The 27,827-nt window shown below is 54.6% G+C and overlaps 1 protein-coding gene across 1 annotated transcript; it reads left to right on the forward strand.

Annotated features, from left to right (window-relative positions):
• The first annotated feature begins 1,903 nt into the window (after nucleotides 1-1,903).
• Nucleotides 1,904-25,994, forward strand: MMP2 (matrix metallopeptidase 2). The gene is made up of 13 exons (XM_040633316.1): nucleotides 1,904-2,061; nucleotides 4,585-4,811; nucleotides 5,742-5,890; nucleotides 7,011-7,139; nucleotides 7,375-7,548; nucleotides 10,200-10,373; nucleotides 11,211-11,384; nucleotides 12,991-13,146; nucleotides 14,377-14,512; nucleotides 18,015-18,151; nucleotides 19,242-19,401; nucleotides 23,519-23,628; nucleotides 25,086-25,994. The coding sequence occupies exons 1-13, from the start codon at nucleotides 1,906-1,908 to the stop codon at nucleotides 25,187-25,189; spliced, it is 1,986 nt and encodes a 661-aa protein (XP_040489250.1). The 5' UTR covers nucleotides 1,904-1,905; the 3' UTR covers nucleotides 25,190-25,994.
• Nucleotides 25,995-27,827: the final 1,833 nt, after the last annotated feature.

Genomic DNA, 27,827 nt, shown 5'->3' on the forward strand with positions numbered 1-27,827 from the left:
CTAAACGGGACAGCTGTGATTTAGCTCCGGCTACTGGCTGCCATGTGAAAATTGGCACCCAGGATTGCCAGATCTTGGGGCATTTTTGAAAGAAAACCAGAAAGTCCGATTTCTACATGAAGGTGCCCAAGTTTCAAAATGCTGCTCAGGCTGGATTCAGCCCACAGGCCACGAGTTTGCAAGCCCGGCTTTAGTGAGACAACTTTTTCCATCTCCCCAGCTCTCCACTCCGCAGCTTGACTCTCTGGCTATCCACAGGACGTGGACATGTATCAAATGGGGGCAGAGCCAGGAACGATCCCCCTCCCCCACTGACCTCGGACTCACCCTCCCTCAAATAGCCAGGGCTTCTCCCTGGGGTCAGGCTGATGGGTCCGGCTCCCTCCTGTGGAGCTAAGTCCCTCCCTAGGGAGGGCCTCCTTTCAGACTGGGAGCTGGCAGGCCCGCAGCACAGGGTTGCCAGGCAAGCCTGTGCATGTCCGAAGCCCACTGAGACCCAAGCTTCGGAGGCTTTTCCGGTTCTCAAGAGAAAGTCCAGACTCCTCACCATGACCCCTGAAGGCTCTCACTAGCAAATGTTTCCCGAACGTTGCAGCTGGTGACTTTGTTCCTCAAACTGGTCCCTGCTGACCCCAATCCCATCTCTTCACCCTGCCCTCCCCCCACCCTTTTTAGATAGAGGGAACCTCCTTCCCCAGGGCCTCTTGCTGTGTCTTCCCTCTCTGGACCTTTGCACGTGGGGTTCCCCAGACTGTGCCTGAAACGTCCCCCACCCAACACTCCTGTGTCTTTCTGTAGGTAGTAGCTCGGAAGTCGCACGTCCCTTCTTCCAGGAAGCCTTCCCTGACCATCTATACTAGTTTAGGGGTTGAGGACAGATGTTCCCATAGCCTGCTGGAGTTCCCCTTAGCACTTAATTCTCTTTCCTGAGAGAGGAAGGGGACGTGTGCGTCAAGGACAGGGACCCTAACTGCTGTGTTTCCGAGTGTACCCAGCATCATCCCCGAGGCCAAGCAAATGCTTCAATATTTGCAGTAGGAAGAAAGGAAGGGAGGAAGGTAATAGGGAAGCAAGGAAGGAGGGGAGGGGAGGGAAGGGAAGGGAGAGACCCTCCACTTTTCCCTGTTTCCATCTTTCTGTCTCTTTCCTTTTCTCTCCATCTCTCTCCCTGCTCTCTGTTCTCATCTCGAAAGTTCTAAAATCTCTTCCTCGGACAATCTGTCGGCGCCGCGCGCGGATCATGTTTCTAAGTCTGCCTTCCCGTCTCGGACCCGCAGGCTGTCCTGCCCTCTTCCCCACCGCGGGCGAGCCTCCGAGAACCGCTGCTCCCCAACCTCAGGACGTGGAGACTCTAGAAGGGTCGCGCCAGCTGTTTCCCCGCAGGGTTCCTGAGGCCGGGCGCCCGGCTGGGAGGCAGGGGTGGCGAGGTCGCGCAGGGGCCCGGGGCACACCGAGGCCAGGAGTGGCGGGCGGCGGGGCTCAGAGGCGGGGAGAGGAGAGAAAAGAGGGAGGGCGGGTGGGGGGTGGGGCGGCGCGGGGCGGGCCTGAGCGCGCCCCCCTCCCTGCGCAGCCCGCGCCCTCCCAGCCCAGCAGACCACATCTGGCGGCGGCCCCCTCCCTTGTTTCCGCTGCTTCCAGACTTCGGCGGTGGCTGGAGGCTGCGCATCTGGGGCTTGAAACATACAAAGGGGCTGCCAGCAGCGGCGGGAACGGGCGGCGGCGGCGCGGGCTGGGGCGCGGAGGCCGGACCATGCGCCGCTGAGCCGGGCCCAGCCGAGGCCACCGAGTCGAGCGGCCCCTCGGAGCGCAGCGCCGCGCGGTGGAGCAGGCGCCAGCCAGGCGGCGACGCGGCCACACGCACCGAGCCAGCGACCCCCCGGGCGACGCGCGGGGCCCGGGAGCGCAATGACCGAGGCGCGAGGGGCGCGGGGCGCGCTCGCCGGCCCGCTGCGGGCGCTCTGCGTCCTGGGCTGCCTGTTGGGCCGCGCCGCCGCCGCGCCCTCGCCCATCATCAAGTTCCCTGGAGATGTCGCCCCCAAAACGGACAAAGAGCTGGCTGTGGTGAGTTGCAGCGCGGGCCTCCGGGAGTCAAGTTCGGAGAAACTTCGGGGAATGGGGGTCTCCAGAATGGCCACCCCCGCGGTGGGCACGCGGCGTGGGGAGGAGCTTCAGGAAATGGCTTGGGGGGGGGGGTCTTTGGCTAGCTGAAGGAGGGACCTCTTTTGCAAACCGTAGGGGAGCCTTAGGAATTGGAGAAGGCCTTTGATAAACAACTTGTCAACTTTGGAGACCGGCAGGGTGGTGGGCAGGGTGGTTGAGAAGCCGAGGTGGTGGTAGGGCAGGGAATGCTTTGGAAACAGCTGGAAGGGACCTCGATTGTAAATAACGGCGGCATTGTCTAGTATCTGGGGGATTTGGCAAGGGGGCCGCTGTGTAAACAACTTTTGGACACATCTGGGGGCTTGGTTAACAGGCCCTTGGCAAGCATCTTTGTAGGCCTTTGGCCAAAGGCCTGAAAGGGGTCTCTTTTGAAAATGGAAGATCTTTTGAACCCCTGTGAGACTTTGGGAAGAGGGTCGTTTGGCACACGATTTGGGTTAACTTTTGCACGCATGTGGCTAGGAACTCAGGGCAAAGCAGAGTTTGGCCAACATCAAGGAACCTTTGGCATACATCTGGAGAGAGGCCCTGGAGGGGATCTTTTGGCAAGTTTTGGGGGCAGGAGGGAAGCAGAGAGCACATCTTTTTCACCTGGCTCAATGAACCAGTTGGCCTGGAGGGTCAAGGGTTGCACCTCGGAAAGTTTCCTCGAACTTCTCCAGAGGGGTTGGAGAACGGGAGGAGAGAACTGGCTGGCCAGGCACAGGGAGGGGCAGGCACACGAGGGCCCTGGCGCGTGGGGCGGGGGCGGACAGAGCCCCAGGCGCAGGCCGGAGCTCAGCCAGTCAGCCCTCCCTCCTGGCGGGGCTCCGAGCTGTGGCTCAGAGGTTGTTTTGCCAGCGCTCTGGGCTGGCCGGAGGAGCTCCCCCCTGACCAACCCACCGCAGCATTACACAAGGGGGCTGGGGGCTTCTTCTCACCCTGTGAGCCCCTCAGGGGCAGGGACCCCTCCAGATGTGTCTCCCAGCCTACAAGACATCTGCTTCCTTACTCTTTCAGCCATCCCCCCAGAAATCTCCTATTCTTCTTCATCCTGGTCCCCAACTGGCCCAAGACAAGACTTTTGTACCCTCTGGTCACCCTAGGAACCCCTTCTCGGGATGTGACCCCACCACTCCCTTTCCCTGCATATAGGCCTCCGTCCCTGCTATGTCAACGGGTTGGGAGACCTTACATTTTTAGGGGGCTACTTACTTTAAAGGCCTGGAGCTGTCTTGCCTGATGAGGTGGCTGTGGGTTGAGGGTGAGCTTTGGAGCCCTAACAAAGCTCCATGGGTCCCCACACCTCCTACAGCACGTGGAAGTGCATGTTGCCCAGAGGCCATGCAGGGGGAGACTTGAGGAGCGCCTCTGGACTTAGATTGCCTGGCTTCGCATCAGGGAGTCACGAGCGACTGGCCTCCTTGGGGAAGTGACCTCACTTCACAATCTGAGCTGCTTCTGCAAACAGCATGATAGTGGGGTCTCAGGGTTAAGGGGGAGGTAATCCTGGACACCTTGAAGGGTACCTGGGAATGGTAAACACTCAACAAGAGATAACCTTTGTTATTACTCTCATTGTCACTACTATTATACCCTGTATTCCCCTTTCCTAACTACCCCTCAACAAGGTTGGGACCCCTGTAATAAGGTCTCCGGGTTCTTTTCATCATTCCAACACAGCACAAATCACACATCCAATTTTGCATTGACTGTGGTCCATCCGCAGCCCCGCACTGGGATTTGAACCCTGGATACTAGAAACATCTGCCGTGCTCACCAGTTTCTCCCCAGTACTGGCACAGGGCTTGACACACAGTGGGAGTCAAAAAATATTTGTTGAACAGATAAATAAGCTGGCTGGTCCCTGAAACTGCCCAGAGCCCTGCTTGGTTTAGACCTCAGTAAGCACCAAGGGCAGGATGGTTTTCTTTTTAGAAATGACAGCTCCGGGATTTGAACCCAGGTCTATCTGCTGCTAGAGTCCAGGCACATAAGCCTTGAATCTCCTTGCAAAGAAAGTGAGAAATGCCACTGTCATCAGCAGTCAGGTGAATTAAGAGAGACGGGAGGTAAAGGAGACTGGCAGGGAGTTCTAGTTCTGAGCATGGGCTCTGGAGCCAAATGGCTTGGGTCCGAATCCACCTCTGCTATTTGTGAGCTGTGGGATCTTAGGCAAGCTTCTTAACCTCTCTGTGCTTTAATTTCTTCCTCTGTATGAGAGTTAGAATAACTGCATTATAGAGTCGCTATGTGGGGCATATAGCAAGCACCCAACACGTGCCCCAGGTCACGCGTTACAGCTTCTATGTCCCTCAGCTAGTACGCGACAGAGCTAGTTTGGAACCTGGGATTCTACCCAGGACCGTTGGGTCCCGGACGACTTGGGTCCATAGGATGCCATCCTCACGTGGCTGCTGGCCTCGGGGCGTTCATTTCTTCCAGCAATATCTGAACACCTTCTACGGCTGCCCCAAGGAGAGTTGCAACCTGTTTGTGCTGAAGGACACGCTGAAGAAGATGCAGAAGTTCTTCGGGTTGCCCCAGACGGGGGAACTGGACCAGAGCACCATCGAGACCATGAGGAAGCCGCGCTGCGGCAACCCCGACGTGGCCAACTACAACTTCTTCCCCCGCAAGCCCAAGTGGGACAAGAACCAGATCACATACAGGTGCCCAGGCAGGGCGGCTGGAGGCAGGGCGCCTGGGCTGTGGGACACTGGGTCTCCTTGGGCCTTGCGGTCTCCCTTCCCGGGGCCCCGGGGAGTACCCGGTGGGGGCCTGGCAGTTTAAGGAGTTTTCTACAAAGTTCTCAGGAACTAGAGTCAGACCAGAGCTTGAATCTCACACTTACTAGCCTTGGGGCAGCGGGCTACTTGGGTTCCAGAGCTCAGGCTTTGCAGTCGACAGAATGGGGCTAAAACACAACCTTCCTCATAGGTTCATTGGGAACTAAGCCTGGTCACATATATAATGGGGTGCCAGGATATATATCAGCGTCCAGCCCACAGTGAGAGCGTAAGGCATGCGAGTCACCGTTGTTCTTAGATGGGCTCATTAGGGCGGTTGGAGGGATTTGATGACTGGCTGCTAATTGAGTTTTATATTCTATCATAGAGTTGTTATCATTGGTTGTTAATTGGGCTGAGAGCTCTGCTCTGTATGTCTCATGCTGGATTCCACGGGTGAGATCCCTGCCCCGTAGCCCTGAATGCACTCACTATTCATGCCTCCCCGCCCACCAGCCAGAGGTGAGGAAGGAGACTCCTGAGCCAGGGCGTGGAGATGTGGGCTGGTCTAGGACTCCACGGAAGCTCAAGGCATTCTGGGTGGGCTGTTCTCCCAGTAAGCTCTGCTCCACATGCACACACATACGCCTGCCCGTGCATACACACTCATGCACACTCATACGTGCAGGCAGAAACCTGTGCACTCCTTACACTCCCAAACTGCACATGTGCACGCACATTCGTACACATCCATGGTCACACACACAGCTGCACGCACACACTTGGGCATGTACGAGCATGCTAGTGTGGCTATGCACACTCCCATTGCTTTGTGCACACAGACACACTCCCACGCATTTCCACCCCCTGCAGGATCATTGGCTACACGCCTGACCTGGACCCCGAGACGGTGGATGATGCCTTTGCTCGCGCCTTCCAAGTCTGGAGTGATGTAACCCCGCTACGGTTTTCTCGTATCCACGATGGAGAGGCTGACATCATGATCAACTTTGGCCGCTGGGGTAGGCAGAAGAGGGGTCAGCAGAGGGCCGGTGTGGAGACAAGGGGCGGTCTGGCCATTAGAAGGACCTGGGTTCCTGAGAAGAGCTTAGGCAGGAGAGTAGAAGATGTGGGCAGCCACATGGACGTGGGGGCAGGTGTCGTGATGGTGGGTAGACACTAGAGGCAGTGTAATCCTGAAAGCAGGTGGTCTGTCTGCACCGCCCAGCATGGTACCCGCTAGGTCCGCAGGGCCATTCACATTTAAATTAGTTAAAATTAAACTGAAAATTCAGTGTCTTGGTCACACTAGTGACATTTCAGCTGCTCAGTGGCCACGTGAGACGAGTGGCTCTTGAATTGAACAGCACAAAGAATATCCCCATCACCGCAGAAAGTTCTGTTGGCTATTGCTGGTGGACACTGAGGCATTCTCCATGTAAGAGGGGTCGGAAACAGCGGAGCAGTGTAGACTTGCGTTCTAGATGTGAGAGGGGTCAGAAACAGCAGAGCAGTGTAGACGTCAGAGGAAGTGGGCTAGAACCTGGGACCGAGGACACCATGTGGGTTGGTCTTGTGTACGCCGGTGGCAGTGTAGACATGAAGGTAAGTGGTGTGGACATTACGAGTGGTATTGCAATGTGGGTAAATGACATGGGCACAGGCAACCCGTGGGTGGGTGGTGTGCACCTGGGTGGCAAAGTACACGTGAGGGTTAACGTTGTCGATATTGGTGATGGTATGACTTGAGGGTAAGCGATAGGGCTGAATCGGCCATGTGGTTGTGGCGTGGGTGATACAGACAACAGTATAGATGAGGGATAGTGAGAGAGCGGTGAGGACATGGGTGTGGCACGTTAGTCTGCAGGTAGGTATGATGTCACTGGCATCGGATAGGCAGTGAAGATCAGCAGTAGAGAGACACTGGGGGCCATACAGGCTTGAGAGGGTGGTGTAGACTGTAGGAGGGTAATAATCAAGTCAAGAAAACTCTACTGAGACGCTGTGCTCCCAGGGCTGGATAGTCACACTGGGACAGGGAAGGGGACGGATGTCAGAGTGGCCAAGGGACCACGGACAGGGTGTGGCTGGGTTTCCGGGCCCAGCTGGGGCAGCTGGAAGCTGAGACCCTATGTGTTGCAGAGCATGGAGACGGATACCCTTTTGATGGCAAGGACGGGCTCCTGGCTCATGCCTTTGCCCCGGGCCCCGGCGTCGGGGGAGACTCCCACTTTGACGACGATGAGCTGTGGACCCTGGGAGAAGGACAAGGTAAGAAAGTGAACAGCCGAGTCATGGCCGGGTCTCCTCTCCGGTCCTCTGCGTGCCTCACTGTCCCTGGCCACCAGGACCGTGGCTTCCCTGGCCACCTCGGGGCCCTCCATCTGCTCTGATGGGACCAGGGAGCTTGCAGTGGGAGGGAGATCCCATAACGCCGCTGAGTCAGAATCCCGGTCTCCAAAGAAGCGCCCGGAGCGGCTGACCCTCCACCCCGTGTTGTCCTCAGTGGTCCGCGTGAAGTACGGGAACGCCGACGGCGAGTACTGCAAGTTCCCCTTCCTGTTCAACGGCCGGGAGTACACCAGCTGCACGGACACCGGCCGCTCCGATGGCTTCCTCTGGTGCTCCACCACCTACAACTTCGAAAAGGACGGCAAGTACGGCTTCTGCCCCCACGAAGGTGAGCGGCCGCCTGCCCCAGGCTTTCCTCCTCCGGCTCCACCTCCCCAGCTCGCCCCGCCTCTCCCCCTGCCCTCCCACTCCTCCGCAGGCATGACGCTACCTGGCAGCCAGCATCCCCCCACTTCTTTCCGGCAGGTTCCACCATGCTCGCGTGCGCCATGGCTGTGTCCTCGTCCTCGCAGTTATTTTCATGATCCTTTCATTAAATCGCTTGCTTGGTTTGTTCTGCCATTAGCAATAATATTTGTGAAATCACAGGTTTGATGTGCTAATGATTTTTTTTTTCCTAATGTGCATTAGAATGAACTTAGAACTACTACAATGCCCAGTGGTTCTCTCTAGAACCACTCTCTACCCGCCCCCCCACCCCGGGCCAGGACGGGGGCCTCAAGGACATGAGGAGAGGCTGGGGGACAGATCGGAAGCCCAGCACTAGGATTGGGAGGCAAGACTCAGACCCTGGGGCTGATACCCTCCCTGGCCTGGGGACACCAGCCCTTGGAATTTCAGCCGCTGTTCCCAGTTCTGATGCTGACTCTTCCTGTGTGTGTGTGTGTGTGTGTGTGTATATGTGTGTGTGTGAGACACACACACATCTGGGCATGGGGGCTGTTCCCTATCTGCCTCTCCGGGTCTTTGTCCTTGCTTGTGTTTGCGTCTCTGTGTCTTGGCAAAGGCAATAGGCCTGACTCAGTATTTTTGTATGTGTTTTTGCCAATGCTTGGGACATCACATTTTCAGACATGTTGAAACCATATAGAGGGAGACGTGTTTAAAGGGGTAAGGGTACTGACATACACACTCAATCCTTTTTTAATATATCCTTCACAATGAGACACACTTCATAACCAGAAATCATAAAAAGACAGCCTGTTCGTCTTCATATTTGGTCCCATCATTAGATTGGAGGATTCTAGAGGTCGAAAGCCCAGAAAACTGGGGGGCTATGGGAGAAAATCCAAAAATTAGTTTTGTAAATACGTGTTTCTTTTCCATCCTGTAAAGATTCTTTGATCTACATATGCCTCTGTCTTTTCGGCTGTAATTTTACACGTTTGGGAATCTCTCTGACCCCATGGCAACTGAACACCGAGCCCCAGCCATCTTAACAGAAGGAAAGGAACAAAGAGCTGGTTAATCGTGTTCCTGTTTACGCTTTTAATACCAAAGCTCACGCGATACTTTGTATTAAGTAAGAGTTCAAGCCATGGACCATTAATAAGTCAGAAACTTTTAAACAAAAGCATTTTATGTATCTTGCATTTCCCAGTAGGGATTCAAGCAGAGTTAACCCTGCCATGTGTCAGTCCCTGTGATCAGAACAGAATGCCTTGATCGTAGAAGTGGAAACAGCTGTAATTCATAAGTTTGGTTTTTCCCTGCGTTGGCCATTAGCCATTTACTTGGTCTTTGGCCAGATGCAAGTACGTACAACACGCACGTGTTTGGGTCTTGGGATAGATGTTCTGGTTACTCAGCCCCTCCTGACTGCTGAGTCAGTGTCTGCTTCTCTTTATCCTTGTTGGGGGCAGGATCTGAAAGAAGATGGGGGCTTCCTGGGTGGTAGGCATGCAGCTGTTGGGAGGCCAGAGGCAGAGGCTGGCCTCCGTGGAGGTAAACACTTTGCCTTTCCTTCTCTGAAGCCACCATGGCATCTGGTTTCAATTTTGTCTCTTCCCTGAGTCTCATTGTTTCGGGTGTGGAGAAGGTCTCTTGGTTGGAGAGAGGGGAGTAGTGAGGATAGGGGGCCCTGATCCTGTGATCCCTGGCCCCCACTTTGGTCATAGTGGAGTTAACGGGGGCTGATGAGATCACCTCTGGCGCCTTTGCGCACAGATGGTCCTTGTTACGCACTTGTGGTTTTGCTAGTTGGCAATTCTAGAGACACACCATTTTGTAGTTTTGGGGTGGGTGAAGGCATGGGGGAGCAGGGGGAGAACCCAAGACAGACAAGCCCAGACTCTGAACCCCACTGTCCCCCAGTTCTCCAGTCATAGCCTCTGTCTTGGGGAGATTGGAGTGGGAGCTCAGAGTGTGCGTTAAAAGGAAGACACACAGGAAGACACCACCTCCCTTCCGTTCTCCTCTTCTCCTCCTCTCTCTCCTGCAGGGACCACAGCAGGGCCATCCAGGAAAGCCCCTGGGGTCGAGAGGGAGGTGAAGCTTCCTCTGTGTGTGTGTGTGTGTGTGTGTGTGTGTGCGCGCGCGCGCCTGTGTTCTGAGAGCTGTTTTCCTATCTGTCCAATGGAAAGACTCTTGTGGTCCTGCCAGCCACAATCTGCATGGCATGGGCATGGTCAGGCAGCATGGACAGTGACCTTGGGGTTGTGGGCCAGGCTCTGGAGGCCCCGTGCTGTGTGCCTGGTTTTAACCATTTCATTGATGGGAGGAGGACGTTTGGGTGGGTTGAAGGAGGCATCCCTAAGGTCCCAGGGGAGGGATGAGCTGGCCAGGGAGGCAGGAATGCTCTCCAGGAACCTGGAGAAACAACAATTCACCAACCACTAGAGACGGTTTTGAATATTCTCAGGATGCTACCACCTCGCTGGCCACCAGTGCTGTGCCCACGCCGGTGCCCCGCTGCTCCTCGGCCAGGCAGGCGGTGGCCTCTCACATTTGCACCCCTCCCCTCTCTCCCCCTCCCCCCAGCCCTGTTCACCATGGGTGGCAACGCCGACGGACAGCCCTGCAAGTTCCCGTTCCGCTTCCAGGGCACATCCTACGAAAGCTGCACCACCGAGGGCCGCACGGACGGCTACCGCTGGTGCGGCACCACCGAGGACTACGACCGCGACAAGAAGTATGGCTTCTGCCCCGAGACAGGTGGGTGTCGCCGCCTCTCCCCGCCCCTCAGGGCCAGCACCCTGCCCCCCCACCCTCACCTCCTTTCCCCAGGATGGGGGTGCCAGCCAGAGTACTTAGCGGCTGGGACAGCATGGGCACCCACATCAGGACCGACGGCGGGCACCAATAGCCTGTTGAGCCAAACTGGGGATGCCTAATGTCCGGCCAGCTCGGGACCTTGTCTGAATGGCCCACGTTCCCTGGGCTTCCCTGGTAATTGTTTCTCTCTCTCTCCGTCTCATCTTGAAGTCTCTCTCGCCTGCCTTTCTTTGCTCTCCTCTGTATCTCTAGCCTCGGGTTTCTGTTTTGCAGTAAGGACTCCTGCCTCCTTTCTTCTCCCTCCCTTCCTTGCTTCCTTCTGCTTCCTCCAGCGGACCTTAAGCGATCACCTGCTTTCTGCAGGGACCCCACGCGGGTCCTCCTGCGTGAGGGAGCTCGCGGTCTAAGGAAGTATGTGGGCACCACTCGCTCTGCCCAGCCCCTCTGCGTCTGGTGCCCCTGGCCCCATCCGTGCAAGGCTGATTAAAGCTCTGGAATCTGGCTGCGTGGGTTTGACTCTGGCCCTGACACTTCTAGCCGTAGCTGCTCGGGCAGCTTTCCTAATCTCCCCGAGCTCCAGTTTCCCATCCAAGGAACGGGGGTAACTACGGTCCCTACTGCACAGGGACGTAGAGACATGTATAAAGTGCCTTCTCCAGGGCCCAGGGCTGAGCGAGGGCCCGGGGAGCGTGGTTCGCTAACATCCGCATCGTGTCATTCCCTGGGGGTGACCTCAGGTGCCTTGCGGCCCCCTGATCCGTGTCCCTCTCTCCACAGCCATGTCCACTGTGGGCGGGAACTCGGAAGGCGCCCCCTGTGTCTTCCCCTTCACTTTCTTGGGCAACAAGCACGAGAGCTGCACCAGTGCGGGCCGCAGCGATGGGAAGATGTGGTGTGCGACCACGGCCAACTATGACGACGACCGCAAATGGGGCTTCTGCCCTGACCAAGGTACAAGGCTCCGACCATTGGGCAGAAACACCAGACACCGCCCCGCCCCTGCCCCGGAAACCTTCCTGCCCCCCCCCACCTCAGGCATAGACACCGCCCCCCCACCCCCAGACACCCACCTGTGTTGGTAGAGACACTGTGTTGGCGGAGGTCCTGCCTGTCCATGGAAATGCTGCCCTTCCCCTCCACCTTGACCACCCCTCCAGGTGGGGTTCTTACTACCCCAATCATTCAGTGCTGGGCACAGGGTACCCTATACCAGAGAATGCGGCCCTATGAGGCATTCCTGCTCCCGTGGAAAAGGCATTCCTGCCTTCAAGGAGCTGGATGGGCAGGAGAAGGGAGGAAAACAGAAGCAGCCTCGTCCTCCAACACCACCCTCCACGCTACACAAGAGAGCCCCCAGAGCCCTCCTTGCCCCTTCGACGCCATCCTTTGCCAAGTTGTGAATGGGGGATCTGTGACAGTGCTGAGTGCTGAGGACAGAGCCACCTGAGACAGCTCTCTGCCCTCCAGGGCACACAGGCTGGAGCAAGAGAGTGACCAGGAGATAGACCAGGACCTTACCACGAGGTCAGTGCAGTGAGCAGCCTGCCCGGGGGCACTGTGCCCACTCTAGTCGGCAGGGCCTGGTGGCATTGGGCTCAAGGCTCCCTGGTGGCCCCAGATGGCCAGGTGAGCCTGATATGACCTGCTCTGCTCCAGTTTCTACCTCAAGGTCGGAGTCTACCTCTGTGGGAGCGGCTCGGGACTCCAGAGCTGGTGTGGTACCCTGGTGGCGTGTATCAGTTTCCCAGGGCTGTCATTCCCAAGCGCCACACACTGGGTGCAGGAATTTATTCTTGTGCATTTCAGAGGCTGCAAGTCTAAAGTCAAGGCTTTGGTAGGGCCACATGCCCTCGGAAGGCTGCATCGTCCAGTCTCTGCCTCTTTTGTTACATGGCCTTCAGCGTGTCTTCTCTTCTTAGAACGACACAGGTCACTTTGGATTAAGAACCCCGTCTACCCCAGTATAACTTCTTTTAATTTATCTGTGAAGATACTATTTCCAAACAAGGTTACATTCACAGGTGCTCGGGGTTAGGAACTCAACTTATCTTTTGGGGAGACACAGTTCATCCTACAACAGGGTTTGCAATGGGGTTTGCCCTCCGTGGCTGAGCCTGGGCAGTCACTCCCAGGGAGAGTGGTTTTTACTGCTTCCCGGGAAAGAAATGGTGGACCTGCTGTCTTACCTCTTTGGAGACCCTGAAGTGCAGGTTTTGCCCCTGCTCTTTGTAGAGAGACACAAAGAGCCAGCAAACAGGATTTTTAACAAGTGGGACTTGAAGTAGAGGATTTGCGGCTGTCTCTTGCTCTCCTTCATAGCTCCCAAGAATTCCACCCTGGAAAGGGACAAAGGGACTTGGGCGGACCCTACTTGAAAGCAATGGGCATGGTCTCTTGGTCCCAGAATTCTCAGAAGGAAGAATCCATACGAGCCTCCTATGCGGCTCTCAGCCCCACCATGCGATGTCCTCAAAGTCCCTGTTGCAGGGGCCAGAGCCTTGCTTCTCTCTCATCTCTCTCCCTGTCTCTCTGCCCCCTCCCCTCCTGTGGCCCTCAGGGTACAGCTTGTTCCTGGTGGCAGCCCACGAGTTTGGCCACGCGATGGGGCTGGAGCACTCCGAGGACCCTGGAGCCCTGATGGCGCCCATTTACACGTACACGAAGAACTTCCGCCTGTCCCATGACGACATCAAGGGCATTCAAGAGCTCTATGGTAACCCTCTGCGTGGGGGCCTCCGGATGGGGGCCTGGGGAGGTCCTGCAGGCTGGGATGGAGGCCCAGGACTCCCCAGGACGGCAGGAGATAAAGGCAAGAGGCAGGAGTGCTGATCTGTTCTGGGGATAGCTGAGCAACCCTCCCAGGGTTAGTCCCTTCCCTTTGGATGGTCCTTTTCCTTTCCAAATAACACCATCATTCATGACGCTCTCGGCTGCCCGGAGCCGCTGCCTGAGCTCGGCAGGGGAGAAGCCGGCTTCCCATTTTCTTGGTGAGTAAACGGAGGCCCGAGGAAGGTGACCCTCCTGGCCCAGGGTCACCAGGCTTCAAGCACCAAGTTAGGTTTAGAATCCAGGACAAAGAGCTAAACACAGGGCAGAACTGCCCAGCATATGGAAAGGCCCTGACGACACAGGGGGTGAAAATGTCTAGTTTTCATACTGATTCTTTTATTTTAACGTGTAATAGGCAGAATTCAACCGGAGCTTGAAACCAGTGCTTTATTTATTAATGCTTAAAATGAGACTAGAGTGGTGGGTCCTTTAAAAAAAAAAAAAAAGTAGCTATAAAGTGGTTCTGGACCAAGTCACAGTAGTGGAAATGGTGCTGGGAGGCAGAGCTGCGGGCACACGGATTCGGGAAAGAACACGAGATTGAGGGAGAGACGCCGAGTTCGAGTGTGTCTGCCACTCACGGGGAGCAAGAGATAAAGCAGGTCTTTACCTCCCTGGACTCAGTTTCCCCATCTCTAAGCTGTGGCCAGTTGCCATGAGGAGCAAAGGGATGGATCCTTGAGAGAGTGCCACATACCAGATGCTTGACACAGAGGTGGCCGCTGATGGCCCTGACTCTCCTGAGGGCTTAAGAACCTGAGCTTTGGGTTTGAATGGTTGGGCGAGTCACTCAACTTTTGTGGGCCTCAGTTTCCTCATCTGTAAAATGGGAGTAGTAACGGTGCCTCCCTGCCCAGGATGTGATGAGACTTGGTTCGGGTGACGTCAGCAAAGAGCATTTGTCATGTACCCAGTGCTCAGCGTTCTGGTTTCTCTTTAATGTCCTTCCCCCACATCCAAGCATCATCTCTGTGTCTCCCGTGGCCTCACTCCAAGGCCAGAATACTATTTCTTCTGACGCTTTGCAGGCTGGGTGGGCAGCCCTGGGGGCTTAGTGTGGTGGGGAGAGCCCCTGGAGCTGGGGAGAGTCTGAGGTCGTGTCCTCCTCCTCCAGGAGCCTCCCCTGACACTGGCACGGGCACCGGCCCCACTCCAACTCTGGGACCCGTCACTCCTGAGATCTGCAAGCAGGACATTGTCTTTGATGGCATCTCTCAGATCCGCGGGGAGATCTTCTTCTTCAAGGACCGGTGAGTGCGGGAGCTTGCTTCTTGTCCTTGCCTTCTGTCCATTCTCCATTATTCTTGTGCCCCCAGCCCTTGGTCAGGGAACTCACTGGGGGCTTCACAGAATGGCCTGTGTAGACAGTCGTCCCGTGTATCACACAGCCTCCAGATGTCAGTGGCTTACCACAATGGGCATTTCTTTTGCTCTCTCCTAATCTGTGGGTCTGCTAGGTGTCTGGGCTTCAGGCTGTGGTTGGGTTCGGGTACGTTCTACATGTCACTCATTCCCCTGGGGTTAGCAGCTGCTTGTGGCAGATGACGAGCACAAGAGGCCAAATCAAACCACACAAACACATTTAAAGCCTCTGCTGACTTCATGTCTGAGAATATTCCATTGACTGAAGCAAATCACATGGCCAGGCCCAACACCTACTGTAGAGGGGGGTGCCGTGAGGTCACATGGCAAACCCACATGGATGTAGAATTCTAAAATAGGGGTGGAGGGAAGAATTGGGAACAATAATCCAGGCTCCCACAGGTTTTCTCCCGGAATGGCCTTGACCCCAGATAGCCAAATCGTTCTTTGTAGGAGGAGCAAGTAGCCGCAGGGGAGAGGTGGTACCCTTCATGCTAGAGATAAAGGCCCCGACTCAGTCAACCAAGAGCTGAGACTCACCCAGCTGCCCTAGCCCTCCCAGAGAATGGCACGCAGTATCTAGGACTGCATTAAAGGGTCTGTCCATCATGTATCTAACCATCATCCTTTATCTACTATCCATTAGTCTGTCATCATCCATCCATCCATCCATTCATCCATCCATCCATCCATCCATCCATCCATTCATCCATCCATCTGTCCATCATCCATCCATCCATCCATCCATCCATCCATCCAGTGTGATAGTTGACAGAATGGGCTCTGGACCCAGATTGCCTGGGTTGGAATCCGGGACCTGCTACTTACTGGTTGTATGATTATAGGCATGTTAATTATGTGTTTCCATTGTACCTCGATTTCCTCATCTATAAAATTCTAACCTATTTCATGGAGCTGTTGTAGGGATTCGATGCTATAAGATTAGATGCTTAGAATAATGCCTGACACAGGGTGAGTGTATTCGATCATATTAGGTAATATTGTCAACAAACAATTATTTGGAGCCTCCCGTACCAGCTACTTTGCTTTAGAGCTGGAGGTGGGAGATGCTGTGCTGGGAGCAGAGGGGCCACCTAATGCCTGGAGTAGCATTCTCAAAGAGAGGTCCGTGGCCTCCTATACCAGAGCCCTCCAGGATGTGAATGTTAGGAGTGTGGCCTCTGCGCCCAGCCCCAGGCCCTCTGACTGAAATCTCTGGGACAGGGCCCTAGGCATCTACATTTTCGCCAATTCCCCTATGAGTCTTATGCACATTGCAGTGTGAGCAGCCTCAGTCAGGTCTGGGAAACAGAGGCAGGGATGCTGACGGCAGTCCACAGCTGAATAAAAGGAACAGAGTTGCAGAAGCATTTGGAAGATGCTTGCCTGGACATCTGCGAGTGTCCAGGGCCTTTAAAGGAGAAGCAGATCCGGGAGGGAGTGACGAGCTGAGAGGCTGGCAGGGTGTTTGGGTCAGGGGGCCCTGCAGGACCTGAGCCACAGAGATGTGAGAATTCCTGGCTTGGGGGAAGGACGGAGGGAGCCTGATGAGGCTGGTAGATGTCTCGTGAACTTTCGTGAACCTCCTTCTCCTCTGGTCCAGGCATTGGGCTGGGTGCTGGGGGGTAGATGCCCTGCTTTTTGCAGAGTCTTCTGGCCAACAGGGAGATGGCCAAAATGCAGAGAGAGAGAGGAGACTCAAAATGCAGTAAGAAGTCAGGTACCGTGGGGCCCCACTGCCTAGCACTGTCCTTAGCCTGGAGCACTTCCCACTGACGAGGCCCTGACCACGTTCGGAGCTGAGACCTGCGGCGGATCTAGGAAAGGGTGCAGAGCCCAGGCCCGGGTTTGGAGCCATCCCCTAATTCTAAAGGATGCTGATGAGTGTTTGATGGGTTCGTTGAATTAAGCAGTAAATATTTAAGCACCGGACATGTGCAAAAATGGGTGGTAGGCACTGGGGGGATGAGAAGGGTCATAGTGCAAGATAATTAAACTCAAAACCAGATCTGGGTTTGAATCCTGGTGGTACCATAATCTCTCTGAGCTTCATTTGCCGAATAAGGATGGTGGTACCTTCCTGCGGTGAGATGTTCTGGCTGCAGGTAACAGGGAACCCTGCTCAGACCAGCTTACACAGCAGAGAGAAACTGCTCTCATCTGGTACGAAGTCCAGAGGTGGGGCTGCCTCCAGGGGCAGAAGGAGGCTCAGTGACTCAGTGATGTCTTTGTCCACTGCCATCCTCTGCATTGATTTCCCCTCATGGCTGGGTCCCTCATGGTCACGCAGTGACTGCCAGGGACCATGGAAGCTGCAGGCTTCCTTGGCCACATCCCGCGGGAGAGAAAAAGGTTCTCCAGCTGTGAATTACAAGTCTGTCTGTTCAATCTCGTTGGGCCCACATGAATCATATAGTAACTGCTGAATCAATGTCCATTGCCAAGAAATGCTAAGCTCTGAGAGGCTTAGACCAGTGGTTCTCGAACGTTGGCATGCATTAGGGTCATCTGGAAGGCTTATTAGAACAGATTGCTGGGCCCCAAGCCCAGAGAGTCTGGTGCCCAGGTCTCGAATGGGACCCAACAAAGTTGTGTTTCCCAGTTCCCATACGAGGGATCATCGTATAGGATCATCCCAGCATGATCCTTCTCCTGGTCTGGGGACCACACTTGGAGACCAGTGGCTTAAGCTCATCAGAATGGGGATGGGGTCCGCTGGCGGGTGAGCTTATGACACACAAAGTTCTTGGCACTTACTAAGCCCTCCATAAATAATAATAGCTCTCACCCTTGCCAAAGTGCATGAGTCCATTCCATTTCAGTTCAGGAAATACTTCGAGTACCATTGGCCCCTGCCTCAGCGGACTTCTGATCTAGTAAAAGATATAAGACATTTTAAAAAACAATCAAAGTATTCCAAGGCACACAGTGTTAAAAGGCTCAGAGGAGGGGGGCGCCTGGGTGGCACAGCGGTTAAGCGTCTGCCTTCGGCTCGGGGCGTGATCCTGGCGTTACGGTATGGGCCTGCTTCTTCCTCTCCCACTCCCCCTGCTTGTGTTCCCTCTCTCGCTGGCTGTCTCTATCTCTGTCAAATAAATAAATAAAATCTTTAAAAAAAAAAAAAGGCTCAGAGGAGGAAGAATATGGTATGGACAGAGGTAGTTAGGGAAGGCTTCCTGGAGGAGGGAGCAAAAATGTGGCATCTCAGCCCTGGCATCTTGCAGAAGGGGCTCTGCCCATTCTTCAATCCTTCTCCAATGTGCCTTTGACCTTGTCTCCACCTCTGAGGGCATCATCGCTGGAAAGTTTTTGAGTGGGCTTGGGAAGGCATCTGTGGGAACAGCGGCAGAGTGACTGAAGGTGTGGTTTCCTGTGTCCCCCCCCCCCCAGGTTCATTTGGCGGACAGTGACGCCACGGAACAAGCCCATGGGGCCCCTGCTGGTAGCCACGTTCTGGCCTGAGCTCCCGGAAAAGATCGATGCTGTGTACGAGGCCCCACAGGAGGAGAAGGCTGTGTTCTTTGCAGGTGTGTGGGAAGGGCTCTGCCTCACCCTCGGCTCCCCGGGGCCCTGCACCATGGTTCCTGTGCACCTGTGGGCGCTCCTTCTCCTTTCTGGATCTGTTCTTTCAACCATCAGTTCCGAAAGCATGGGCTGCATCTGGGAGATTGGCTCAGACACCCAGCATCAAACAGCACTAGCCCACAGAGTGGACGTTCCATTACCTTTTAATTTTCAATCCTTCTAGAAGGAAATCCTTCCTCTTCTAGAAGGAAAATCACAGTTCAGTGTCAGCACCTCTAACACTTTTGCGATGCTAGAGCCTTTGGCAGGCAACAATTTTAGCCAGAACTTTTTAAATGGCGATGTCATTTTTAACATTTAAAATGAATTTATTTCCAAAAGATAAATGTCTTTCTATGGATTTCAAGATAAATGGCTTGAAGGCAAAATATAAAGAATAGTACGGAAAGTGTCTGTAGGTGGTATAAACGATCAAGGTAGGGTCACGTGGCCAACACTGGGGAAACCCTGCTCCTTCAGCATTCAGCTGAACCTCCCATGTGCCAGGGCCCAGGCCGTGCCCTCACGGAGCTCACAAACTGGTGGGGGAGACGGGAAAGCAGGCTTTCATGAGGAAATGTAGTAAAGGTGTGGCGGGGAGGGAGGGCCGTCAGGAGCCTGCTCTGGTCTGAGATGTGGGCACAGGGACAGCTTCCTGGGGCAGCCGGAGGCTCGGCCACATAACAAGTACATGTTCCACCAGCCAGCTCCCCATCCTCAGCTGTCCCAGAGCCTTCCTGGACTGGGGCGCCAGTTAGGAGAAGGCCTTCATGGCAGGTGTGGCAATTAGCATACCTGGCTTGGGGAGCGAGCAAGGGCTGCAGGGACCCCACTGCTCCCACTCACCTCCTCGGCCAGGCAACTTCTCTAAGCAGTTTGTAAAACCATATATGCGAGTCCCGATTCTGGGCACTGAACCGGAACGGAGCGGGACCCCGTGTCCCTGTGGAGAATGACCACAGTGGGGTCCCTGGCAGACAGATGACGGGAGGAACAGGCCAGGCTGAGGGATTTCAGCACCAGCCACCAACACAGCCTTTGCTTCTGCCCCAGGGAACGAATACTGGGTCTATTCAGCCAGCACCCTGGAGCGAGGGTACCCCAAGCCGCTGACCAGCCTGGGGCTGCCCCCTGATGTTCAACGCGTGGATGCTGCGTTTAATTGGAGCAAGAACAAGAAGACCTACATCTTTGCGGGAGACAAGTTCTGGAGGTAAGGGGTTGGCGGCGAGGGCGCGGTGGCGGAGGGGCGGGGTGCGGGCGTAGAAAGGAGAACAGCCCAGCCAGCTGCGTGGGCGTGGAGAAGACGCTCTGTGGTTTCCTGTTTCCTGGGTCAAGGTCGGTGGTCTGGGGCCATGGATACCCCCTCTCTGGCCTCTAACCTGCCAGAGTCGCAGGGTCTCCGAGAGGTCCCCGAAGGGTGAACATCCCTGTGCATGTTGCTGGTACGGGGCTGGTCAGAACCTCCTTTCCTTCTCCGAAGTCTTTCGATGGGGTCCATGTCTGCCTGGTCTGGAGCCTCCCATTTGGGGGTGACTGGCTGCAGAAGGGGATAATAAAAATAAAGCTAACAGCTGCTACTACTGGTGCTATATGCCAGACACTATTTCAAGGGCTTTGTGAGATTAGTATTGTTACTGTTATTCCCATTTTGCAGATGAGGGAAGTGGGGTTCAGAGAGGTTAAATATCTAGCTTAAAATCACAGAGCCATGTCGTGGCAGGTTGGGATTTGAACCTTGGAATTCTGGCTCCCAGAGAACACGCTGTTTATTCTTCACTGGTCTATACTGTACCTGAGATAGCGGGATCCTCAGAAATAGGGGTCGTGAAGGCAGGGAGTGCAGAGAACAAAATATGATGAAGACAGAGGTGGGTGCACCAGCTGCCCGCAGGAGCCTCCAAATCGGGCCCCCCGGGAAGCAGCAGGCACCCTCTGGTGTGTCTGACACGGACCCAGTGTCTTTGGGTGCAGACTGGCAGGGGGCCAGTTCGGAAGCCAATAGCTCCCTATCAGAAGAAAAGGGTTCAATTCCAAGAGGCCACGGTCAGGGCTACGGGTCAGGGAGCCCAATATCCAAGAGTGGTCAGTGGAAGGCCGCCCAGACTTCTCGAGTTTGATTATAATTTTTCACATTTCCCAGACAAGGAAACTGTGGCCCAAAGAAATTAAATAACTTGGTATACGTTACTTAAATGCAAGTGTGTGGACCACAGGGCCAGGATGATAACCTCGTCTCCCGTCCCCGAACCCCACGTCCCGCCACGGTACCCTCGGGGTCATTCAGTCAGTGGGAAGGGGTGGGGGGTGCAGGGGCTGGTTCCTGCATGCCTGCTGTGGCTGCTACTTCATCTGGGCCCTTTGTCTGCCCTGGAACAGTCCAGCTTCCCTCCCAGGCCTCTCTCTTCTCCCCCTTCCCTGCTCCCCGCCCCCAGCTGCCCTGCATTCAGAAGTTGGTTGCCTGTGTCAGGGAGGAATTCCAGACACATTGCTAAGACACTTAGCAACTCACGCTGATGGATATCTCAAGCCTCAAGAAAGAACACAGTCAGCCAGGAAACCTCGGAGCGGGCTTTCCGCCCACAGGCTCCGGAACACTCCTCAGCACCAGCACGTACTACGAATGGCATCTCAGCGTGGCAGGCACCCTGAATCTCCAAATCTTAGAGTGTGGACAGTGAGAGGCACAGACACACAGAAACGTGATTCTCAGAATCAAATCATAAAGACTAGAGTCTACGATTCAGGGTGTGGGAAGGACTTCTCTAACTGCCCTCCAGTGCCCCCTGTGGTCATAAAGGACAGATGTAGCCACGTGTGAATACAAGTGTGCATGCACGCCGGCGCGGGCCGTGGCGGTGCCTTGCTGGGTTTCGGGCGGGGTTACCTGCTTCCCGGTCCCTTTCTGCAACAAGCCCACCTTCCAAAGCTGAGGTCCAGGATGCCCTGCTGTAGGTCGGTGACACTTAAATGCAGCAGAGCCGAAGTCCTTATCCAAAGCTCAGGACTGGGTTTCCAGAAGAGACAGATATGTCTCCCAAAAGAGGTGGTTGATGAACTTGAGACATTGTTACTGGAGGTCAGTCTGCAGAGGCCCCGGAGGAGAACAGAGAACCCCCGATGACAGATGCAAGCATCTGCCTCCAGCCTGGCATCCCCTAGTTTATGCCAGGGAATACTCAGGTCCTGCTTCTGGAAGCTTCCACGAATATTCAATATCTCCTATGCGCCAGGCACTTAGCTGAGTGCTGGGAGGCAGTGGTCAAGAACTAGTCACACTTTTCCTTGTGGAGCTTATGAGAGAATGAGGGAAACAGACATACATGCATTTCACCTTTATTTCTTATTTAAGATAGATACTATTATTAGTCCCATTTTCCAGGTGTAGAAACTGAGGCTGAAGTGTCTCAAGGATACACACCTGTGGAAAAGCTGGGATGCAAGTGTCTGTGTTTTGTTTTGTTTTTTAAAGATTTTATTTATTTATTTGACAGTGAGAGAAGAAACACAAGCAGGGAGAGTAGGAGAGGGAGAAGCAGGCTCCCTGTTGAGCTCGGAGCCTGATGTGGGGCTGGATCCCAGGACCCTGGGATCATGACCTGAGCCAAAGGCAGTCACTTTGACTGAGCCACCCAGGCACCCCAAAAGAAACTTCTAAGACAGCCAGCAGGAAACACTGTAGGAGCCTGGGGACAGAGAGCTAAATGGAGAGCTTTAGGCCCCTGCAAAGCCAGCACCTTCTAATGCCATGATACCGTGTTCTTCCCAGAGGAAAAGAACGTGGAGGCAAATTGGTTCACTTCTCTGAGCCTTGGTTTCCGCATCTATAAAATGGGATTGCTTCCTGCCTTGCCCGCCCTCTGTGAGCAGACTGGACACAAGCAGAGGACACACAGCTCCGAGCCGGGGTGTTGGGAGGCGATGTGGGTGGAGTGCTGGGACGCTGAGCTGCAAACATGGCTTTGGGATGCCAGGTCACGAGGAAGCATGTTAGGTTTTGCAAGCAGTCTTATGATGCAGCTGGGATCAAGGAAGGGTTTTCTGGCAGTTCTCAGGGTGACAGGGAGAGGGGGACGTGAAGCCCCCTGCAGAATGGAACTTACAGGGGAAGCTGTTGTTGGTTCCTCGGGTCGGGGTGGTCAGGCTGGCCGTGGGGACGAGGATCCACCCTAAGGCACAGCAGAAGAAAGCCTGGCTGTCACCAGAACGGCATTCAAACATGGGTCTGTCTGGAAAATGAGCTCCACAAGAGCAAAACGTTATCTTGATTCATGAACTACCCACAGGCAGACAGACGGAGGGCTCATTAAGTATTCAGGGAACAACGAGTAGGTTGAGTGCAAGTAGAGAAGCAAAGGAATCAAAGTGACCTGAGCACTTAAAAAATTCTCCCCGAAATGAAAAAGGTGGTGGCATTGCTAGCCCGGAAGAAGAACATGCCAGCTAATACTCAGGGTATCTACCTGGATAAAGGGCACGGCCCAGCATAACTGCTCACTCTGGTGGCTGCAGCAGGGACGGCAGTGGCGGGAGGCCCGCCCCGTGACTAACAGGGCCTGGACTCCCGCACCGCCTTGCAGTGTAACCTGGCCCTCCGTGCCAGGTGAGATCATCTCCCAGGGTGTGGGTTGTCACTCCACCTGATGGATAAAGAAGCAGCAGTTCAAGCCTCTCCGTGAAAGGCTGCGTAGGCTGTAACCTATCCTTGGGCTCCTAGTCCAGTGCTCCTCATACCACAGCACACAGCAGGGATCAGAGTTTATAAAGGGACTAACATTTCCCAAATACTTACCAAGTTGCAGATACGGAGACAAGCACCTTGCATACGTTCTTTCATTTCTTCTACAGGTTAATTAAAAGCATTAACTACAGCCCCATTTTACAGGTGGTAAAATGGAGGTTCAGAGAGCAACTTGCAGCCCTGGAGCCAGACAGGCCCGGGTTGGATTACCACTTGGAAGCTGGGTGCCCCTTCGAAGCCTCTGGTCTGTAAAATGGGTATCACGGTATAACCGTGTCCTGGCATTGTCACAAGAATTGACTGAGAAAGTATGTGGGAAGTGGTTAACACGCCGCTTTACATGTCAGCAGTAGTCACCAAATTGCTTTTACGGGATTGTTTAAGGTCATGTGATTCATGAGTTGTGGGGTTGGGACCCAGAGCCAGTCTGACTGCTGGCCTTCCTTTGCAGCTGGCGGCCTCCCAGCAGGGCTGGGTCTGGTTTCCCAGGCTCAGCCAGGACCTGGTAGCTGGGCCCTCCCAGCCAGGTTTGGAGGAGGGCTGGCCTCTAGGGAGGTGCCGCGGCTTCCTCATATCCATTTGCTTGCAGGTACAATGAAGTAAAGAAGAAGATGGATCCTGGCTTCCCCAAGCTCATCGCCGATGCCTGGAATGCCATCCCCGACAACCTGGACGCCGTGGTGGACCTGCAGGGCAGTGGTGAGCTGCCCAGGCCCCTGTCCGCTTTCTAGGACATGCCTCCCCGCCCCCAGCCCCGGCCCAGCTCCGCACAAGCACACACTCCCTCATTGTGCAGGGAGGCAGGCGGCGCTCGGTGGGGAAAACAAACCAGCCCCTTCAGCCCGGTGCTGGGAAGGCATCCAGACCCCTGACCTCTGCTCACTCAGCCGGCTCCAGGCAGTAAGACCCAGAAAGGCCCCTCACAGCTGCAGGGCCTGGAGCCAGGGAAGGGGAGGGCAGGAGGCCGGCTGGAACAAGAAACGTGGGCTCTGTGCCCTGGATTCATTCTGGGGTTTGGTCCAGGCCCTTTCAGTTTCCACAGGAGGCCTTGTGACTGCCTCCCATTAGCAGAAGGATGGCTCCATTTGAGACAGGACAGATTGGGTCGTGCCCTGTGGCTGATGTGGCAGAGATCTCCCATTCGCCGGTCCCTCGCTGAATAAAATACAACCAGTATCGGCAAGGGATAGCATTTGGAGTCTGCAAACCATATTCCCGAGGAGGCTTCTGGGAGGTCTGCAGGGGCCTGGAAAGGGGTCCGGTTTGGCTTTTCAGAAGAGGTTGCAATTAAATTCCACAAAGATTTCTTTTGAGCCCCTATCTTATGCGAAGCACATGGCCCTAACCTGCCGTGGCGAAAGGTCTCACATGTCCAGGAAAGAGCAGTGTATCATCGAGGGGCTAGGTCAAGGATTATCTTCAAGAATCAACTTCTAAGGAGTGCCCAATATGTGCTGGGCTTTTCAAGGAAGTAAATGAGATCATGTATGTCAGGAGTCACACAGTTGAAAGCCCATGGGGGCCAGGCCAGTAGCGCAGATGCGTGAGGCAGGCCAGGCAGACAGGAGGGAGGGGTGGGGTCTGTGGTAAACCAGAAGGTTCATGGCTCATTACAATCATCTGCTTCTCGCGGTTGCTGCAAAAATGGGGGCCCCGTGCAGTTAGATAGTCTAGCTGTTTAAAAAGGAAGTGAGAAATGTATATTTTCGTGTGAAATTTCCAGATGTTTATATGTTGGCACCTTACTCAGAATTCAGAACAAAACAAAACAAAACACTTGTGTGAGCCAAATACAACCCAGCTGTAGGCCTGACAGGGCTAGGAGTCTCCTGGTTTGCCATCTCTGGTCTATGGGAAGTGCTTCGTTGGTGTCCGTGCTCAGCGGAGTGCTGTTGTTTGTATTAATAATAGTGCACGTTATCTGATTTCGTCCTCTCCACGAGCTCTGAGAGGTCGGTGTCTTTATCCCCACCTTCGAGATGAAGAAGCAGAGACTTGGAGAGCTTACTTCCGCAGCCATTCCCCTTCCTCTGGTCTCCAAGGGGTCTTCTCTGGTTGAAAAGCTTTTTCCCTGTGGCAGGTGACTCTCAAAGCTCCCAGGAACCTTGCATGTCGGAGGATGGAGTGATGACAGCTTCCCCTCTTTCTCGTCCCAGGTCACAGCTACTTCTTCAAGGGCGCATATTACCTGAAGTTGGAGAACCAAAGCCTGAAGAGCGTGAAATTTGGAAGCATCAAATCCGACTGGCTGGGCTGCTGAGCAGGGTCTGGTTCCCCCAGGCCCTGCCCCTCCGTCGTCTTCTGCCTACCGAGCCCTGAGCACCAGGGGAGGACCTGGATGGGCCTGGCAGCCTTCAGCTCTGTAGTTAATCGGCGTGCTCACCCCTCCCTGGTAATTTAAGGTTCTGGAGAGTGGCTCTGCCCTGTGCCCAAGGAACGGTGCTGACTGTACCCCTCCCAGCTGCCCTCACCTCCCCATCTGTATCCCACCAGCCCTCCAGAGCCACCCCCAATATTCTCAATCTCTTTGATATTCTCAAGGCAGCCCTGCCTTGGGCTTCCCTGGTGCTCCCACACTTCAGGCTCTCCTCCCGCCACGACTTTCTGTGGCTTACAGCACCCTTAGAGCCAACAGACAGAGACTGTCTCAAGAGGGCACTGGTGGCCCGACAGCCCAGCCTGGCATGGGGCAGTGGGATAGGGGCGTGGTCCCGCGGCCGCCCCGCACACCTGGCTTCTCACTGCTGGCTGCCCTTAGGACCTCTCCTACCTTAGCGGTACGCTTCGTATGCACTTTGTTCTTTTCTTTCGATTTTTATTTTTCCACTTTGACATGGAATTTCTTGACAGAAGGACTCAGGTTGTCTGAAGTCACTCCGCGATGCATCTCAGCCCACGTGGGGATGGTCACTTGTTCCCTCTATTAGTACTATGCCCCGACCCCATCACTTCCTCCACTGGCTGGAGGAAAACCAAGCCACGGCTCCCGCTCAGCCCCGTCCCCCCCCCACAGTTCCCCATGGGAAATGTCAACGAGTATGAATAAAGACACCAATAGAGTGGCAGTGTTTGCCGGCTGTTTGTTGCCGAGCCTAGAGGGGCCATGGCCCCAGGTGGAGGAAAACAACTTAAAAAGTTTCAATCTCTGCTCCCTGCGGGGGCTCAGGTGACATTTGCTGCAAAGGTCAGAGCTGCCAAAATAAACAGCAAGAGACCCTCCAAGTGGGTGAGCTGGTGTCCCTCTGTCTCCTGGAAAGAGCCTAGAAATAGCAGCAGTTCTCTCACTTTGCTGGCAGGGTCTCGTTCAAAGCTTCCTTCCTTTTTGAGTGTCCCTTTCTTCGCGGACAGCAAGGCCACTTCTAACGCTACTACTAACAGTGAACAACAGTAACACACCCCCTCCGTTACTAGAGCGCTTACTAGGTGCCAGGCGCTCGACACACATCACTTGGTTTAACCTCTACAACAACCTAAAGAGGGGGAAGCTATGATCCCCTTCTATATAGAAATCCTGGAGCTGCTGGATAACAAATTGAAGGCCTGGGATTATTTCAGAAGCCCCTTCTGCCTCTGATAGACTTACTGCTTCAGGCCTCTCATGGTGGGGTTGGTGGGGAAGGGGGCGAAGAGTAGACAGGACTCTCTGGAGGTGACTTGCGTGGGCCAGGAGTCATTTTTTCTCCTCCCTGGGCCCTGCCTGATGGCTCAGGTCCTTGTGGGTCCTAAAGAAACAGATTTCAGTGCAAGTTTCTGGCTGAAGAGCCACATGGGACTGCCAGCCTCTACTCAAAGACCCCCAAGGCTTATATCATAATTGTCATATACTATTATTAGTCTGCTCCATTACACTGAGAACATTCAGCTGCTCCATGACGTAATACCTGAAAGGCGCCATTTGTTGACTGCTTTCCTATGAACACTACACGTTTTTAAAAAACTGTTACTGCAATCCTATGGGGCAGAAATTAATCATTCCCCATGCTTAGATGAGAGTACAAGCTCAGAGAGGGTGCGTGAGGAGCTGAAAGCCACACATCTCTCTGGTGGGGTTGGAAGATTTGAGATTCGGTGGTACTAAGCGTGAAGCACCCCTGTGCTACGGCCCAGACCGATGCTCACCGTGCCCTCTAGCCTGCAGTGAGCAGTTGACCGGTAATTGTAAGTCATTCCCCATCTTCCTCTGCTTCTCAGCGCTCAGGGCTTGACCAGCTGACCTCAGGGCCTATCTTCCTCAGCTCCACCACCAGCCATATAGGTCCCGATAGTCCCCTGAACTTCCTCAGGGTGAAATGGAACCACAGCCCAAATCATTTCCCTTCTCGCGGCCAGGTTCCTCATCCAGTGTGGAAAGCAATAGTTGTTTCTTTTTCTAGTAACAGTATTGGGAAAGCTCAGTTTTCCCTGGGAGAGCCATCGCCCAGGTCAGTCCATGTTTTGAGGGGAAGATCCACCCCCGGTACCAATCTTTGCGTATACAGGACTCTTTCAGCGGTCACTGACAAACATCCACCTCATACTGGTTTAAGCAAAGCCAAAACATATTCCAGGTATCAGACGCGTACAACAAAACGCACCCTGGATATAGTAACTCACTTCAGTGGAACAGCCTGGCAGTGGCTGGACTGGGGTTCTGTTTATCTGAGTTCTGTATATCCTATTTTACAGAAGGGGCCCACTGAGGCTCATGGAGACCCCGACTTAGCCAAGGGCACTCACAAAGCCCGTGAAAGACATTGCTACTCCAGATGGGCGTGACCCGCAAGCAGAGAACTCTGCCTAAACTGTCTTGGGGTGCCCTGCTCCAAGGGAGAAAGTCACCTCTAGGGCGTGGAGCTATATGACCAAAGAGGAAGAGCGATACCTAAAGGGGTGTGGCTAAGGCTCAGAGGGTGGAGCCA

The sequence above is a fragment of the Ursus maritimus genome, unplaced genomic scaffold (genome assembly GCF_017311325.1).
Source record: "Ursus maritimus isolate PB19 unplaced genomic scaffold, ASM1731132v1 scaffold_19, whole genome shotgun sequence".
NCBI classification, from domain to species: domain Eukaryota; kingdom Metazoa; phylum Chordata; class Mammalia; order Carnivora; family Ursidae; genus Ursus; species Ursus maritimus.